Below are 19447 nucleotides of genomic sequence, written 5' to 3' on the forward strand. Positions count from 1 at the left end.
TCAGCGAGCAGGGAGCCAACATATCTTCATCGTCCAGGACTAGCTTTGGTTTCTCTAGAACACAAAAGCCCTTCATTCTCTCCTGTTCGTGATGCAGACATAATGGCAACATGAGTGAATGCCTTAGCTCGATTATTTATACCCTTGTATCTAAGCTCGTGACATAGACCTATCGCGTGAAGGGGAGTGGGTAGGTTTGCCATACTCTTGTCCTGTCAGCTTTTCCTTCGCTCGCTCAGCCTCGAGCACGAGTTGTTAGACCCGGTTAAATTAGCGACGCGTGAGTTTCTCTGCAGCACGCACTTGCTCTGAGTTACAAAATATTACCTCACTCTTCGTCACACTGTGTTGTGGCGTCCACAGTCCTATGCATCTCGGATGTGACCAGTGTCACAAGCCCCGTATGACTGGAGTGTTTTGACGTAATGTCAACAGTACTGTCCAGTGGCTTATTTGATTAGCACACCAGCCAATATGGCCTCTACTGCCTCGCCGTGGCTGGAATCAAACTTTAAAAACTTACAATTCGCGCGCCAAAATTTTTGAGGTGCAGCACTGTCTAGTGCTTCATCATGTAAAAGGTTGTTTTATTCTCGCTCATCCATGACACATACTAAGACAAAGAAAACTGCGAACCACGAAGAAATTATCCGATGCCGATGGAAATCGGCATATACGATGTATATGTAGAGATAAACAAATGATTACAGTTTCAGAGAAATTGGATGATTTGGTCAAGAAAAAGAGCTTCACAAGCTGAGGAGGCCAATAATACAGTGGTGCACCTCTGGCCACTATGCAAGCAGCTGTTCGGCTTGGTATTGATTGACAGAGTTTCTGCATGTCGTCCTGAGGGATATCGTGCTAAATTATGTCCAATAGGCGCGTTAGGTCGTCAAAATCCCGAAGTGGTTGGAGGGCGCTGTTTATAATGCCCCAAACGTTCTCATTTGGGAAGAGATCCGGTGACCTTGCTGGCCAATGTAAGGTTTGGTAAGCACAAAGACAAGTAGTATAAACTCTCGTCATGTACAGGCGGGCATTGTCTTACTGAAATGTAAGTCCAGGCCACCCTGCCATGAAAGGCAACAAAACGGGGCGTAGAATATAGGCGATATACCGCTGTGCTGTAAGGGTGCCGCTGATGACATTCAAAGCGGTCCTCCTCTGAAAAGAAAGGGCAGCCCATATCATCGCTTCTGGCTGTTGGGCCGTATGGAGGGCGACAGTTAGGTTGGTTGGTGTGTGAGATTGAAGGGACCAGACTGCGATGGTCATCAGTCCCTAGCGACAGTCAGGTAGGTACCCCACCGTTGTCCTGGGCGTCTCCAGATACTGGCTGGAGTAGAATTGTCTTCAGTGATGAGTTCCGCTTCGAACTGAGCCCCGATGACCAGCGAAGATGTGTCTGGGCAACTGTGAGACACAACCTGACTGCCGCCTTCCATACGGTCCGACAGCCAGGAGTGAGGGCCAGGATTGCCATTTCATTTCATAGCAGGATCGCTTTGGTTGTCATCTACGGCACTGTTACATCGCAGCGGTATGTTAACGATATTCTACGCACCGTTTATTTGCTCTTTATGGAAAGCCGTCCTGGGTTAACATTTGAGCAATATAATGGCCATCCACACACACGGTTGGTGCTTGTACTGCTTGTCCTCGTGTTTCCCAAACCCTATTTTGGCTAGCAAGGTCGCCGGACCCCTCGCCAGCTGAGAACGTTTGGAGCATTTGTGAGTAGAGCCTTCCAACTAGCTCGTAATTTTGAAGATCGTGGCTGGACAGAATTTGGTCCGATATCCCTCAGGAAGACATACGAGGTGTGTTTTTTAAGTAAGGTCCGTTTGAACATAAATACACAACGAAAGGTTATTTCAAAAAAGTAAATTTATTTTCAGAAAGTACATACTTCACTCTATTTTTCGACATAGTTGCCAAGTTTGTTGAAACACGTATCATACCTCTCAACCAATTTTAAAATACCCTCTTCATAAAAACTTTCCGCCTGCTCCGATAACCAAGAGTTCATTGCCGTTTTCACGTCGTCATCATTGTAACGGCTGCCACTGAGATGTTGTTTGAGGTGGAGGAACAGATGGTAATCGCTCGGCGCAAGATCAGGACTGTAGGGTGGGTGGTCTAAAGCTTCCCAGCCAAAACTGTCCAATAAATCGCGGGTCTGACCTGCAGTGTGAGGTCTTGCATTGTCATGAAGAAGGACAATTTCCTTTGTCAGCATGCCGCGTCTTTTGTTTCGAATCGCTCTGTGTACCTTTCTCAGGGTTTGGCAGTATGCTTCTGCATTGATAGTGGTTCCTCGTTGCATGAAGTTGACCAACAAAACACCATTCCTATACCAAAACACCCATGCCATGATTTTGCGCTGGGACAGTCTGTTTTCCTTCACCTTTACAGGCGAGTGTGTGTGTCTCCATTCCATGCTGGTTGCTTCGATTCGGGCATGATATGCGAATCCAATGTCTTGTCTCCAGTTACGATCTGACTCAAGAAGCCGTCGCCTTCTTCGTGATTACGAGTCAAGAACTTCATCGCACACTCAAATCTTTGGTTTTTGTGGTCCTCTGTTAGGAGTTTCGGGATCCAGCGGGAGCACAGTTTCCTAAACTTTAGGTGATCAGAAACAGTGTTGTAAAGCACTGATCTTGACGCTTCAGTAAATTCGTTTGAGAGACCTGTTATTGTGAAGCGCCTGTTCTCACGAATCCTCGCTTCAACTGAAGCCACCAAATCGTCTGTAATCAAAGAAGGGCGACTGGAGCTGTCCTCATCATGAACGTTGTCACGGCCATCTTTGAACTCTCGTACCCACTTACGCACTTTGCTTTCACTCATAACAGTATCACCGTACACTTCACAAATCTGTCCATGAATTTCTGCAGCAGACAGGTTCCTTCCAGACAAAAACCATATCACTGAGCGACCCTCACACGCGGCGGGCGAGTTGATAGTCTTAAACACTTTGACAGCACAGAACAGAACCGTACAGGTTAGCTTCAGACCTTAAACTGAGCGCAGTTGTTCCCGAGGCATGTCGGCGCACGACGCACGGGCTCGTTGCACTACAAGTGTCTACAACAAAACGGATCTTACTAAAAAAAAAAAAAAAAAAAAAAAAAACACGCCTCGTACAACAACTCTATCAATCAATGCCAAGCAGAATAACTGCTTGGATAAGGGCCAGAGGTGGATAAGTCTATTACTGACTTGCTCAATTTGCGAAGCTCTTCTTCTTGAATGCATCCAATTTTTCTTAAATTGTAATCAGTTGTTTGTCTCTACATGTAAATCATATTTCTGCTTGTGTTAGAGCGTATATGTCCTTTCCCCGGGATGTTCCATTTCTTCAGTTTGTCCTTTGCTCTGTGGACGACAGTTTGAAACTAGTTGAGCGATTTCGATGAGACCAGGTTTCTTCATTGCCATGGGATGCGCTCTCTTTGCGGCCAACACTTTTCAGATAGTTGGGAAATTTATAGTTTTATAGTTCAAACCAGCTTTCATTATATCTATGTTGAGTAGGTCTTTATGGTACAGGAAACAGTTAACAGACGTCACAGTTAGTGGCGAAGAATAACTTTCATGAAGGCGATGATGGCCTCTCAGTACTTGGAGAAATCTTGCGTCACAGCACAAATCGAGCTGTACTTGCAACGGAATGACGTTTGTGTGTCTACTTTCGTCTCAGATCTATGAGTATCTTTCTTTTAGGGTAACACTGGTCTTTCTGGCTGGAAATGATTTTTACCATATGGGTCAACTGAGCAGCGTAGCACTATGACAGATGTGCTTACTGCTTTAAGGTGAGAGAGCCCTCCCCGACCCACTCCCCGTAATCCTCTCAGTTTGTAAAGTAGTGGGTTGTGAGACGAGACCGTTACCTTGAAACTGTAACTGTGGTTTTTAAGTGGAATTCGTAGCTGCATTTCTAAACCCGAAGTTTAGGTGAGTCGTTGTGTGTCACATCTTTTCAAACCCACTTCATTTACAGTTTCTGTGATATTTTATTGCTTTTTTTAATAAAAAACGCATTCTGGGTTTTTAAGGTTGTTATCCATTGACATAAAAACATCGCAACACGAAGAAGGGGTTGTGCGACATAAACGAAAGTTGGTAGACGTGTTTCTACAACAACATTTGGCCACGAAGCTAAAATAAATCTGCGAAATCATGAAAACAGCGGGCCCTGTACAGTTGTATTAACTCAAGGAAAGAGAGAATGCGTCTGTAAATCTCTGCTCCCAAAAGAAAGAAGAAAGATGAGTTAATGCTTCGCGATCAGGAAAGGCAAAATTTTCTTATCAACATAATTATGTTCTACAGCGCATTTGTAGTGAGATACAGACGCTACAAAAAACGTTATTCCGTGTCCTTCTACCGATACATTCTATTGTGACACATTTGTTGTAAAGGCGCTTATACCATCCATATGTAGTACTAAACAAACGTGTCTAGGCCTGAAATACACAGATGGTACCTGTTATCGTACACGGTAACTGGATGTGCGTATACCAAAGGCTGAAACACCCTCAAGCACAGCGAGTAGTGAACGGCGAAACAAGGCAAGTAGCTGGTCGCATATGAAACATTTATACATTGTTCAAACGGATAAGAATGTGACATGTTGTTCAGGTATGGTGGTACAACGAAAAAGCGCTTGGCGTGAAGCTGCACGCCTTTATAGGCAAGGTAGAATGCTAAAAATTATTGACTGCCTCTATTAATGAAACCTTGAACTGGGAGAAACTTATTACTGAGCTTCTCAACAGTTAAGTTCAGCTAATTCTGTTCTTCTAAGTGGTAGCCTTCGAAACAAAAGATCAATCTCCTAACATATTTTCGATATTTACAATAAATAATGTCTTATGGACTAATTTTCTGGGGTCATTCGTGACTTAGAAAGCAAGCACTGATTGCGTAAAAGCAAGCAGGAAGTATAATTTGTGGTATTCTCCCGCAGTCATCTTGTAGGTACCTCGTAAAGAAGTTACGTATTTTAACTTCAAAAAATATAGGGTGTTTAAAAAAGTATCACATATTTTTACAAGAGGTAATATTGGTCAAAACCAGAAGAAAACTTCCTATAACGACATGTTCGGACACCAGTAGCTATTGAGATATCAGGCAATCTGTCCTGTCACTCCCATCTGCCTGTTTTGTAGAAGTAAACACTATAGGCAATCCTGAATGTGATTACCACAAATCCTGACACATCCTTCAGCCCTTCTTCGTAATAAATCACGCACTTTTTCAAACACACCTGGCTCCATTCAGATTAAGTCACACGCGTTGGTCAAAGGCTCCTATAACGTCGGCACATTTACTTCGAATTGGGTATACACCAATGCCCTTAAATGTCCCCATAACCAGAAATCTAACTAATTCAGGACCACTGAACAGACGGACCATGCTACCGGACCTTCTTAACCAACCTTTCGCCCGTGAAACGTACGTACTTTCGTACGATCCGTAGAAAAGGGTGTGATGCTCCGTCGTGCGTAATCACTGTCGTTCTCTTCCTGCAAAGGTAACGTTCTCCTATAATGCTGGTAATTCATCGCGCAGAAATCGGTGATACATAGTACCTGTTAATCTGTTGGCAAAGTGTATGGTCCCATGAGTCTGTCATTGACAATTCCTGCCCATATATCGATACTGAAGCGATCGTGGTTCCTCACTTCCATGGCTGCCCACACGTGTGTGTTGTGGTAATTTACTATGTTATTTCTTGTGAGCCTTCGAATACTACACAATACTCATCACAGGTACAGTGAGCCATATCTCAACAGCTGTTGGTTTCCAGACGTATGTTATAGGAACTTTTGTTATAGTCTTCGTGCTTGTCAAACCCTACCTTGCCCAGCAAGGTCGCCGGATCTCTCCCCAAATGAGAAAATTTTGAGCATTATGGGCGGGGCCCTCCATCCAGCTCGGGATTTCGACGATCTAATGCGCCAATTGGACAGAATTTGGCTCGATATCCTTCAGGAGGACGTTCAACAACTTTATCGATCAATGCCAAGCCGAATAACTGCTTAGATAAGTGCCAGAGGTGGACCAGTCTATTATTGACTTGATCAATTTGTGAAGCTCTTTCTCTTGAATAAATCATCCATTTTTTTCTGAAACTGTAGTCATTTATTTGTCTGTATATTTACATCACATCCACCTATTTCCGTCACATGCAGATAGTTCCTTCGCGGTACGTCGTTTTTCTTTGTCTTAGAGCGTACAATAGTCTCTTGCTGTAGGCAGGTGTTAATCCCCAACGGATGCTGGTCAGTTAACATAAACACTGATTTTCAGACTCAGTGTGTGACGCGATATTATCCATGCAACAACGGTGACTGAATGACCCAGCGTCCTAGAACTTCTTGCAAATCACGCTGGTTACACTAATGGAAAATGTGCTCCTAGCAGAACGCCGAGCCCCGTGATTCATATATGGGGGCCTAACATATATCAGTTAGTGAGTACGCCATCTTTTGGACGACTGCTTCCCAAGAAGGTAAATCTAACGTTGAAGTTCATGGCACTGGCCTATCCGATATGCCTGTCAGAACGTCCCCTATGATGTGGCTACTGTAAGTTTTGTAGCGCTTAGCGTGCAATTCAGAAACAACACTTGGTGCGACATGTTTATTATCTTGATCCAAGGAAGTAACTCCCAATGTTTGTTACAAATGATTACAAACATCTTCTATAAACGATAACAGACGTTGCAGTACTCTTACCAAGCATCGGATACAGATATGACTCTATAGCCGAGGCCACTATTGGACACTAGTGCGGTGAAAGTCAACGACGAGACAACCAATCTGACACACGGCTGTGGGAGATCATTACTAATTGGAGGGCAAGGTTAGGAGAGATAGCAAACTACATTTTCTGATTATCAGACTTTGTGTAAATGTATTTCATTAAATTCCAAATCTGTCCAACGAATCTCATCGAGCGAGCGCATGTGATGCTGTACCGGTGATCCGTCTGCACGTGGAATCTCTTTGACATTCCTTGGGCGGAGTAGGTTATGTGCTGGCACCGCGTTTCATCCTCTCTCTTTGTCATTAGTGAAATAAATACAATATTTCACTTCATATGCACTCATGCCAGACAAAAAAATGGCTCCAAGCACTATGGGACTTAACATCTGAGGTCATCAGTCCCATAGAATTAGAACTACCTAAACCTAACTAACCTAAGGACATCACACACATCCATGCCCGAGGCAGGATTCGAACCTGCGACCGCAGCAGCAGCGCGGTTCCGGACTGAAGCACCTAGAACCGCTCAGCAACAACGGCCGGCCATGCCAGACATATACAGGGTGATTCAAAAAGAATACCACAACTTTAAAAATGTGTATTTAATGAAAGAAACATAATATAACCTTCTGTTATACATCATTACAAAGAGTATTTAAAAGGTTTTTTTCACTCAAAAACAAGTTCAGAGATGTTCAATATGGCCCCCTCCAGACATTCGAGCAATATCAACCCGATACTCTAACTCGTTCCACACTCTCTATAGCATATCAGGTGTAACAGTTTGGATAGCTGGTGTTATTTCTCGTTTCAAATCATCAATGGTGGCTGGGAGAGGTGGCCGAAACACCATATCCTTAACATACCCCCATAAGAAAGAATCGCAGGGGGTAAGATCAGGGCTTCTTGGAGGCCAGTGATGAAGTGCTCTGTCACGGGCTGCCTGGCGGCCGATCCATCGCCTCGGGTAGTTGACGTTCAGGTAGTTACAGACAGATAAGTGCCAATGTGGTGGCGCTCCATCCTGCTGAAATATGAATTGTAATTGTAATTGAATAGCTCTGCAAGTCGATTTTCCTGGGCTGCGAACAAATGCTTGCTGGATGCGTGCTACATTTTCATCACTCGTTCTCGGCCGTCCAGAACTTTTCCCGTTGCACAAACACCCATTCTCTGTAAATTGTTTATACCAACGTTTAATACACCACCTATCAGGAGGTTTAACACCATACTTCGTTCGTAATGCACGCTGAACAACTGTCGTCGATTCACTTCTGCCGTACTCAATAACACAAAAAGCTTTCTGTTGAGCGGTCGCCATCTTAGCATCAACTGACACTGACGCCTAGTCAACAGCGCCTCAAGCGAACAAATGTACAACTAAATGAAACTTTATAGCTCCCTTAATTCGCCGACAGATAGTGCTCAGCTCTGCCTTTTGTCGTTGCAGAGTTTTAAATTCCTAAAGTTGTGGTATTCTTTTTGAATCACCCTGTACATTAGTCACATTGTAGTCACAGCACTCACACTGAGCTGTACGATGTACCGACCACCTGACTTCGTATATGCCGACAAGACAGCCGTGTGTAAGCATCGTCGGCCCAAGTACAATCTCCCGGAATACTGCTAGCTGATGGACATCTGAACACGTGCTGCTCTCCCTATGTAGCCCGTTGCTGTCATTTTTATGTAACAAGGGTTAAAATAAGTCCCCTCTGTATCCCTCCCACAGGTGTATGTGGTGCTCTATTTCTTGGTGGATCGTTCGTTGTGAGAGTACCAATATCACGAACTTCTCTGACTCACAGTTTATGTAATTTTCAGAAAAAATTGTTTTACTTCTCTTATTTAATGGGAATTTGTTTATTTACAGTTAATTTGACCAATAAATGCATAATGTATGTGACGATACAAAAAAACTGGTTGGTGCGTGACGTACATAGTGAGGTGGCACATGGGATAACACACCACACGCGTTTTGAGTAGAGAAGTTTCTGTAACGGAAGATCCTTCAAAAGTTGGTGGAAGACGATGTGTTGGAAGGTTGACATGCTTGTTGGCACTCAGTGAATAGCGTATAAAAAATTGTATGTAAGATGATTGCCTCATTATTTCTACTACACACTTACACTCCACTGACGGCACCGACGTTGCACTTGGAAGTAGATGTTTACCTACCTATATGAATATTCTCCAGTATAACTTTTCTATGGTTAGTGAAGGTACACGACATCTCCAGCATTAATGAAACCTGACAAAGTGCCAAGTAGCTGGTCGCGTATGAAACATTGTTCAAACGGATAAGAAGGTAACAAAATCGTTGGCCGGCCGGCGTGGCCGTGCGGTTCTAAGCGCTTCAGTTTGGAACCGCGTGACCGCTACGGTCGCAGGTTCGAATCCTGCCTTGGGCATGGATGTGTGTAATTTCCTTAGGTTAGTCAGGTTTAAGTAGTTCTAAGTTCTAGGGGACTGATGACCTCAGAAGTTAAGTCTCATAGTGCTCAGAGCCATTTGAACCATTTGAACAAAATCGTTTTCATGTAGCTCTTGATGAAAAGGGATACGATACATGTGGCCAAGCTGTTCTAGGTGCTTCAGTCCGGGACCGCACTACTGCTACGGTCGCAGGTTCGAATCCTGCCTCGGGTATGGATGTGTGTGATGTCCTTAGGTTAGGTTGGGTTGTTTTGGGGAAGGAGACCAGACAGCGAGGTCATCGGTCTAATCGGATTAGGGAAGGAAGTCGGCCGTGCCCTTTCAAAGGAACCATCCCGGCATTTGCCTGGAGCGATTTAGGGAAATCACGGAAAACCTAAATCAGGATGGCTGGACGCGGGATTGAACCGTCGTCCTCCCGAATGCGAGTCCAATGTCTAACCACTGCGCCACCTCGCTCGGTGCGATGTCCTTATAGTCCAGTCAAATTGCAGATATACCTTGAGAAGGTGGGGTAGAAAAGTTTATTTTTTCAACTCGTTCATATGGTTGGAAAGATTAGAAAACCGAGTTTTGCCAACAAAATTTCGCTTGGGAAAACTTTCTGCAGTCAAAAAACTTGGAAAATTTCGGCCTTTTTTCAGTTTTTTTCAAAATATCTCAGTTTCATTTGCTCCAATCGCTTTAACGTCTATTTTCTTTTTTAAAGAGCACACAGTTCTCTACAAATTTAATTCTTGCCATTTTTTTCTACTCCCAATATCTAAGGCGCTACAACGCCTCAAAAAATACCAATTTTTCAAATTTTGAGCGTAGTGGCAAGATACCTTATTTTTTAACAGTATTTTTTCAGTTTCTGTTTGTGTAGTATAAATACATTATACATCATGTTATATGTTGGAATTTACCACCTCACTTTCAAGTATTCAATTTCTCTGTATGCAACATGAGGATTGCTGGGCACACAACTATTGTGATTCTTACATCACTACCTGAAGTTCACTATGGGCCACCTCAGCCCTGATATTTGTAAAACTATAAATATAAAAATACATCATTAAGAGACTTAGATACACACACACACACACACACACACACACACACACACACACACACACACACATACATATACACACGCACACAAAATAAATTGTCTCAGGAAACTGAACTATTATTAGCTGCAATAGGCAACCTAATTAGGTAGGTAATTATTCTTGTGTATAAAAGCCACACAGTTGGTATTAAAAATAAGTAGCTTTATTACAATTAAAATTCATTGTCAGTTACTAAAAAATGTTGACAGTTCTGGGTATGTAATACTTGTAATATCGCACATTAGCGCACTTGAGACAGATATGAGCATCACTTCCATCGTTTTGATGGGCCAGGTTCCTCAGTGTCACCAGAAATACCTTGAGTTACGGATTCATGGTCTGTACCTAGAGTTGATCCCAAATTGACCTCTTCTTTCAACAGCGAGTCAGCCTCAGCAAGTTCGTTGATTTCGTCAGCGGTTTCCTCAACATCCTCCATAACATCTTCTTCACTGTCTTCATATAAAAATTTTGGCACGTTTTCACATTTGACCCCAATACATTTCTTGCAAATTGAAGAACATTTCAAACCCGATTTTCTGCAGGAGCACGATCCGCCACAGTTCAGCTTGCATGAGCATGAAACAATGTGAAGAAGTGGTTCAGGTGCTGGATCTTGGCTCATTATAACGGGTATTGGACCGTGGTCACTGTGATTCCAGCCCCATTTCTCAGGAGGCTTCCAGTTTCCCATCCAACTTTGGACTTGTTCGTAAGTCCGCAACGAATGATGTACAGCATCTAGTGTAGGTGGCAACCGTGCAAGATTCAGTTTGCTTTTTGTGGCAGACTTGGCGAATAGCTGGTACCGCAAATGGTCTAGTGTATGGAAACTGCTGCCATCTCCACTATACAATGCAATAGTAACCTGTTCTGTTGCTGTTATTATTTCTTCACGGGAAGCATGTGGTTTATTGAACGTGCAAAGCGCTGAGGTTAGGTGTTCATTTTTCGCAACAATATTGCAGCACTTAATTTTTCCTTGACCAAAAAAAGCGGATGTTGTATCACATCCGCTAAAGGCGTGAGTGAACAGAATATATTCACTGTCAAACTTGTAAGATGCAGTGGAAAACCACTTGTCCTCTGCATTTCCTCTTCCTGGCCTTAAGAAAAATAAGTTTTCAATGCCTTGCCCCAAACCGGTCATGAGCACAAGCAGGTCAACATCTTCTCTGACAATGACAACACTTCCAAAATCTTTGGTTCTTGAAGTGACAGATGTTACAATCATTACGTCAGCATCTTCTTGTGCCTGGTGCACTTCAACGCTACACTCCAGAAATTCCTTTTTAAGATGTGTGATCAAACGCATCTTGTTTCGTTCGTTGTACAAGAACTTGTCCTGAGGGACTTGGTTCACCATCTCTGATTCAACCACAACCTCAACCGAAGAATGTTTTTTGGACCTACGAATCCTCTCAGCACTCTTTGTGCTACATTTGTCTCCCTCACATGGATACCCATCAAATACAATAGCAAATTGAGGTCCAAATTGACGTTGTAGGTAAGAAACATAGCTTTGGGCTATTGACTTGAAGCAAACATTTCGAGTCCAAGTCACTTTGTGGATAAGGTACCATCCATCAAAATTTCGTTTGGCATATGGCAGTCTTGATTGCTTGGTTAACAAGTCATCAGAATTCCCTTTTCAACATAAGAAGCATTTCTCTTTGAAACTGAACTGACCTTTTTCCTGCGACCGACGTAGCACGCCTGTTGGTTCCTGAGGATGTCAAAGGTTAGCTGCTATCATTCTCTCATTAATGTACTTCTTGTAGCATGTTTCATGCACCATCACTTCACTGAACGTTTCCAAAAAACGGGCGTGAGCAGACACCCTGCGTTTAGCACTACAATCGTTAAGTGTGCTCAGTCCTTTCTTTTTCACATTGCATCCACCACTCACCACAGTTTTTTCTCAAATGAAACACAAATTCATGTCAGACATACTCATTTTCAGCACCACAACATATACTGAATGGAAGCGACTCCAAACTGTAGGACCCTTATTGTTGTGTGCTAATAGCTGTCAGTGCGCTGTGAACAATCACCAGAGATAATCGCCTTCCGCCCGCCAAAGAATAAATACGCTTTTGTCCGCTAAAGAACAATTCCTACATACTTTTTCTTATAACTGATCATTAACGTCAATCAACTGTAGAAAATTTACAGCACGTGCGTGCAATCGTATTACATATTGTAACACAAATAAACTTCACGCAATCCGACGTGAATGTGTTCGTAGTTACTGAATATGATGCTGTTTGTCCTGGCCCTGCAGCAGAGTGAGATGGTAAATTCCAATGAATAACATTACGAGTAATATGTTTATACGACACAAATAGAAACTGAAATAACAGTGTTCAAAAATTAGGTAATTCGCCACTTTGCTCGAAATTTGAAAAATTGGTATTTTTTGATGCGCTATAGCTCCATAGATATTTGGAGTAGAAAAAAAGGTAAAAATGAAATTTGTAGAGAATTTTGTGCTCTTTAAAAAAGAAATTAGACGCCAAAGCGATAGGAGCAAATGAAACTGAGATATTTTGAAAAAAACTGAAAAAAGTCCGAAATTTTCGAATATTTTTGACTGCAGAAAGTTTTCCCAAAAGAAATTTTGTTGGAAAAACTTGGTTTTCTAACCTTTCCAACAATATGAACGAGTTAAAAAATAAAATCTTCTACCCCACCTTTTGCAAAGTACAGGCTTTTTTTCTGACAGTTTCACTGGACTATTAGGTTAGTTAGGTTTAAGTAGTTCTAAGTCTAGGGGACTGATGACCACAGATGTTAAGTCCCACAGTGCTTAGAGCTATTTGAACCATTTTTGATATGATACAGATGGAGTATTTGTCGGTGAATAATATAGTGTTCATTAGATCTAATGATGTCACTTTCTCTCGTAACAGATGAGAAGGAAATGTGTCGATCAATAGCTATGGCTGCTAGAAAATTAACTTCGCCATTTATTCCGGCCACGAGTTTATTTCGAACAAGTTCGTGAACTTATTTGTACCGTGTGACACTTAAATCATGTAGGAGCTTGGTAAATTGTTGTCCTGGTGGTTGTTGTCTATGCAGGTAATATTCTCCATACATAAGGATCATTTCGACTTTCTCAGCCGTTCTAAACACCAAAAAATCTAACTTGCTCCGTACAATTGACTTCAGTGGTGCACTAGCACAAGACCATGGAAAATGGTTCAAATGTTCAAATGTGTGTGAAATCTTATGGGACTTAACTGCTAAGGTCATCAGTCCCTAAGCTTACACACTACTTAACCTAAATTATCCCAAGGACAAACACACACACCCATGCTTGAGGGAGGATTCGAACCTCCGCCGGGACCAGCCGCACAAGAAAATGGTTCAAATGGCTCTGAGCACTATGGGACTTAACATCGGAGGTCATCAGTCCCCTAGAACTTAGAACTACCTAAACCTAACTAACCTACGGACACCACAAACATCCATGCCCGAGGCAGGATTCGAACCTGCGACTATAGCAGTCACGCGGTTCCGGTCTGAAGTGCCTAGAACCGTTCAACCACCGCGGCCGGCGACCATGGAAACATAAGTATCAACATGCCTACTTGATACTCTCGAGGTTAAGGTTCAAGTATCTTGCTAGTAGTGGTTCCAATGGCAGGGATAACACTCGTTGAGTGTAATTATCATAGCTCTTTTTTTTTTATTTGGCCTTCAGGATGAATACACTATTTAGCCATCCATAATTATACTATTTAGCCTTCGACGATTACACTACTTAGCCACCAACAATTACAAAAATTGTTTTCACAGAACATGTAAATGAACATGTGATTTTAAAATAACTGAACAATATTTCTTTACAGTATAGCAGAAATAAAAAAGGAATGACTTCTTACTTTCTAAATGCAGAAATAATAAACAAATTTTTCGTTACAAAACATGTTTACAACAGGTTTGTGCAATCAGTATCCTTTGAGACACAAACAATGTCGTTGAATTAACCACTACAATTTTTTAAACATGACTGCGTAGTCAGCGACCATTTACAAATTAAAGCAATTACAGCTCTGAGTTGTAATTTCTTTAACTTTAACCAATAAAAAATGGTAATTACGCCTGGTCTGCAGCTCTGTGGACAGATGTTAAAATTGCTAACTGCAGTTAATCTTATCTGAAATCTAACAACTGCTTTACCATTCTTTAGTAAAGGACCAAGAATGTTTGCAGGGAACGGCACCCTAAGCTTTATCGATTCTGTGAGGAATTATTCCCCATGTTGTTCGAAGTAGGAACAAGCGAAAATTAAATATAACTCATGAACTGTTTGCTATTGAGTACCGCAGTAAGCTCTACATCGAATAAAGTCGCCTCTACTATCAGTTTCGTCAAAAATGTGCGTTGCTGCATTTAATAAATGTACAAGTGATGTTCGTAAACGTATTTCCATCGTTTCTCGAATTACTGTGTAAGTTAACTTTGTGAGCCCCTTACTGTACTTCACTTTTTTGAAAAAAATACTTCAATTGTAGGTATCGTTTCGAAATTACTCTGTCTTGTTTTAGATGATTCATCCGGTGTGCCCTCTACCTAACCTAACCTAAAGCATTTTTCAAAGTAGCACATGGCTATCGAGTCATCTAGAATTTTGCGGTCATTTAATATTATGCTATCCAGTTCCTCAGCAAATGTTTATTTGAAGGATTTCTTAACATTTCGACAGCGCGAGTAGAAGTATTATAAAAAAAAACATTGTGAGCCTTCTTTGCTAGTAAATGTTGGTGGATTACGTGTGGTGAGATGAAACTACAAGTCTCAGTCTTGTATTGCGTGTCATTTCCCTTATAACTGGGCTAATAAAAGGAGTCATAAATACTCTGACATGTCATCATTTATTTGGTTTTGACATTCTTACAGCAGTCGTGTTTGCAGATTAAATTATAGCAATTCAGGTCTTCCTATTACACCCTCTACCACGCCTTCACTGTGGTTTGCAGAGTGTGGATGTAGATACACATTATGCAAACAACGGTTATTCAGTTACGAGCTCAAACGTGTTTCAGCAATTTTGCACCATCCTCAGTGGATATTCTTATTACCGGTACGGTCTTATACTCCACATTGTTAGTTATTGTAAGACCATCTTTTCTTTATTTACAAGATGTAAACGATAATTGTTTAAAACGTACCACAGTAGTGTAGAGGGAGTCGAGACAAACAATTTGATACAGAACACTTCCGGTCTATCAAGTCGGAAAAATATCTCAAATTGGCGAGCAAAAATCATTTAAGCTACAGCCCATGCACATAGTGAGAGATTCTCAATATTCTCTCGCTCTCTTCACGCAAAGTATTAGTCCTAGAGAAAAAATTAATAGGACCTTTCCTGTAGGAGCTTTAATTTAATTTTAAACTGAGATACGTTTTCGCTATTGCCGTACTTATCGAGTTTATCAAGAAAAACATAAAAAGTGACCTTCAAACGCCAACTCACCCTCTCACCGTTAGTCCTTTTGGAATATTGTTCACGGTACTCCATCCTACCACTGTACAAAGATTTGCGACTATGTGAATTATTTTCTATGGTTGACGTTTTTGATGTTCATTGATTGGGCTATTACGCCACCGGCTTAGTGGGCTATTTCGTTATTAATTTAAACTTTCCAGTAAGGGCAATGAAAGAAAAAAGACGTTTGTAAACGTTACGCAAAACCTAATTTCGTTTAGAATTCGATCTAATCAAACCCTTACAAGCATAACGCTTTCTTAGAAAGGTTAGACAAAACGATTTAATTGCTAATTTGAATCTGCTAAAATTCACAAAATTCTGATATAAAATTTACACAAACGTCAGTTTAGCAATTTGTAAGTGCGCGTCTAAGCTCGTGGCGTAATCAAAAGGTCGAATATGGCAAATAATTTGCGTAGTCAAATTTTTTGTGCAGTGGTCCTAGACTAACTCGAAAGTAAAGGCCTTCGGCGGAAACGTTCACCAGTGCAAAATTAAACTAAATCAAATTTACTACAAAAAGGTCATAACATTTTTTCTCTAGGACTAACAGTTTTCGCGAAGAGAGCAAGAGAACAATGAAAATCTCACGCGATGCCTATGTATTGTCGCTTAGGTGATCTTTGTAGACCCATTTGATGTAGTTTCCCGAACTGACAGACCACAAGCGTCCCATATCAAATTCTTCGTCTCGACTTGCCCTACACCAGGGTTTCCCAAATTGTGTTCCGCGGAACAGCAGTGCTCCACGGGAAGTGCAGAAGTGCGCCGCGAAAAACTATTAACAACTTGGAGGATTTTTGTCTCGCCATTTTGACGATACTAATTACGTTTTTTTTTAATTTTATTATGATTTCTGTAGTTATGATTTCAAATTGAAGTAATCACTGAATAAAACAAGTTTTTCTCGTTTTTAAAAATAAATAAGGTGTTCCATCAAAGTACCAGGATTCTCAAAGTTTGGGAACCCCTCCTCTACACCACCAAGGTACGTTACAAACAGTTATCGTTTATACCCAGTATAGATTTCTATGCCGTAGTTATGTTCATGCCACCGATCCCCGCCTGCTTGCTCATCTGAAACACACGCAGAGAGACGGCACATAATTTTACTGAATCACATTCCGAAATACAAACTCCGCAGGTTCACAAAGACACATCCATGTCTGAGCTTGAAAGTGTAATTCAGTACCTCTTTTTTTTCCTGTAACAGACGAGCGTGCGCATGAGGACAGAGGACAAATGCCACGAAAATAGCTGTGGCAAGCTGTAAAATTGCAGAAAGATGGTCACGCAGTGCCTAACAGTCTGGAGAACAAGACCGTAATAAAGCACCTACTGAGGATAGCCCCCAAGGTGCTGAAACATATTTGGATGTAATAGACGGACCAGAGTTCTCATGATTGCCGCGCGTGTTCATTATTTGCAGTGTGGTGTTTCATTTAATGGTGCTGTTGCAGGGTACTTACGCGATGCTGTACACCAACATGATAGTGAATGTGACGATACACCACTGCGCCGACACGGTGGGTGGTCTCAGCCTGGCCGTTTACCAGCTGGTGTTGCTGTTCGGGGCGCCGGGCGTGCTCATGCTCTTCTGCTACAGCTGCGTCATTGTCGAACTCTGGAAGAGCACGCGCAGCATGCAGGTCCTCACCAACAGCATCAGGTACGCATCTACTGAAATTCTTGTGTGTCCGGCTACACAACACGCACTTCTATTACTTATTTCCGCTCCTTGCCTTTTTCTTTGCCGTCAGAATTTTAATCCCCATCGTTGGTTACTTCTTAAAATGTCAGAAAAGTTGAGAGGAATTAGCAGTAAAGTGACAATTAAGAAATAACCAATGTCAGTTGCTCATGGAATGGTTGTTGGACCTACGCGCGCGGGACATTCCATTTCGAAAATCGATAGGTAATTCAGTATTCCGAGATTCACAGTGTCAAGAGTGTGCCGAAAATACCAAATTTCAGGCGTTATTCTCAGCACGGACAACGCAATGACCGAGGGCTTTCACGTAATGACCGAGAGAAGAAAATCCTAAGAAATTTTGGTCTTACGTCAAAGCGGTAGGTGGATCAAAACAAAATGTCCAGACACTCTGTGAGCAAAATGGTATTGAAACAGAGGATGACAGACTAAAGGCCGAAATACTAAATGTCTCTTTCCAAAGCTGTTTCACAGAGGAAGACTGCACTGTAGTTCCTTCTCTAGATTTTCGCACAGATGACAAACTGGTAGATGTCGAAATAGATGACAGAGGGATAGAAAAACAAAATCGCCCAAAAGAGGAAAGGCCGCTGGACGTGATGGGATACCAGTTCGATTTTACACAGAGTACGCGAAGAAACTTGCCTCCCTTCTTGCAGCGGTGTACCGTAGGACTCTAGAAGAGCGTAGCTTCCAAAGGATTGGAAAAGGGCACGGGTCATCCCCGTTTTCAAGAAGGGACGTCGAACAGATGTGCATGATGCAGGGAATGGCAATTGAATCTCAATGTAGACAAGTGTAATGTGGTGCGAATACATAGAAAGAAAGATCCTTTATCATTTAGCTACAATATAGCAGTTCAGCAACTGGAAGCAGTTAATTCCATAAATTATCTGGGAGTAGGCATTAGGAGTGATTTAAAATGGAATGATCATATAAAGTTGATCGTCGGTAAAGCAGATGCCAGACTGAGATTCATTGGAAGAATACTAAGGAAATGCAGTCCGAAAACAAAGGAAGTCGGTTACAGTACACTTGTTCACCCACTGCTTCAATATTGCTCACCAGTGTGGGATCCGTACCAGATAGGGTTGATAGAAGAGATAGAGAAGATCCAACGGAGAGCAGCGCGCTTCGTTACAGGATCATTTAGTAATCGCGAAAGCGTTACGGAGATGATAGATAAACTCCAGTGGAAGACTCTGCAGGAGAGACGCTCAGTAGCTCGGTACGGGCTTTTGTTGAAGTTTCGAGAACATACCTTCACCGAGGAGTGAAGCAGTATATTGCTCCCTCCTACGTGTATCTCGCGAAGAGACCATGAGGATAAAATCAGAGAGATTAGAGCCCACACAGAGGCATACCGACAATCTTTCTTTCCACGAACAATACGAGACTGGAATAGAAGGGAGAACCGATAGTGGTACTCAAAGTACCCTCCGCCACACACGGTCAGGTGGCTTGCGGAGTATGGGTGTAGATGTAGAACAGCGGCGTTTGCGTAGAGTTGTCTGTGGTAACACACAAGCAACGCTGCGTGAAATAACCGCAAAAATCAAATTGGGACGTGCGACAAACGTACCTGTAGTTCAGTGCGGCGACATATGCCGTTAACTGGCTATTGCAGGAGACGACCGACGCGAGTGCCTCTGCTAACACCACGACATCGCCTGCAGCCGTCTCCTGGGCTGGTAATGGAATGAGTGTTTGGCGTCATGGGCCGGGAGGCCCCTTTGGGGCAGGTCCGGCCGTCTTGGTGCAGGTCTCATTACATTCGACTCCACATTGGGCGACCTGCAAGCCAGATGGGGATGAAATGATGATGAAGATAACACAACACCCAGTCCCGGAGCGGAGAAAATCCCCGACGCAGCCGTCAATCGAACCCGGGTCCCTTAGGACGGCAGTCTGTCACGCTGAT

General features: G+C 42.4%; 1 protein-coding gene across 1 annotated transcript in view; it reads left to right on the plus strand.

Moving 5' to 3' along the window:
* Window positions 1–19447, plus strand: part of LOC126470756 (galanin receptor 2a-like) — a 184212-nt gene that overhangs the window by 131428 nt on the left and 33337 nt on the right. Inside the window, exon 4 of the mRNA XM_050098763.1 lies at window positions 17276–17484. Within this exon, the coding sequence (XP_049954720.1) occupies window positions 17276–17484 (209 nt within the window). The remainder of the gene's footprint in view (window positions 1–17275; window positions 17485–19447) is intronic.

The sequence above is a fragment of the Schistocerca serialis genome, chromosome 3 (assembly GCF_023864345.2).
Source record: "Schistocerca serialis cubense isolate TAMUIC-IGC-003099 chromosome 3, iqSchSeri2.2, whole genome shotgun sequence".
Lineage (NCBI taxonomy): Eukaryota > Metazoa > Arthropoda > Insecta > Orthoptera > Acrididae > Schistocerca > Schistocerca serialis.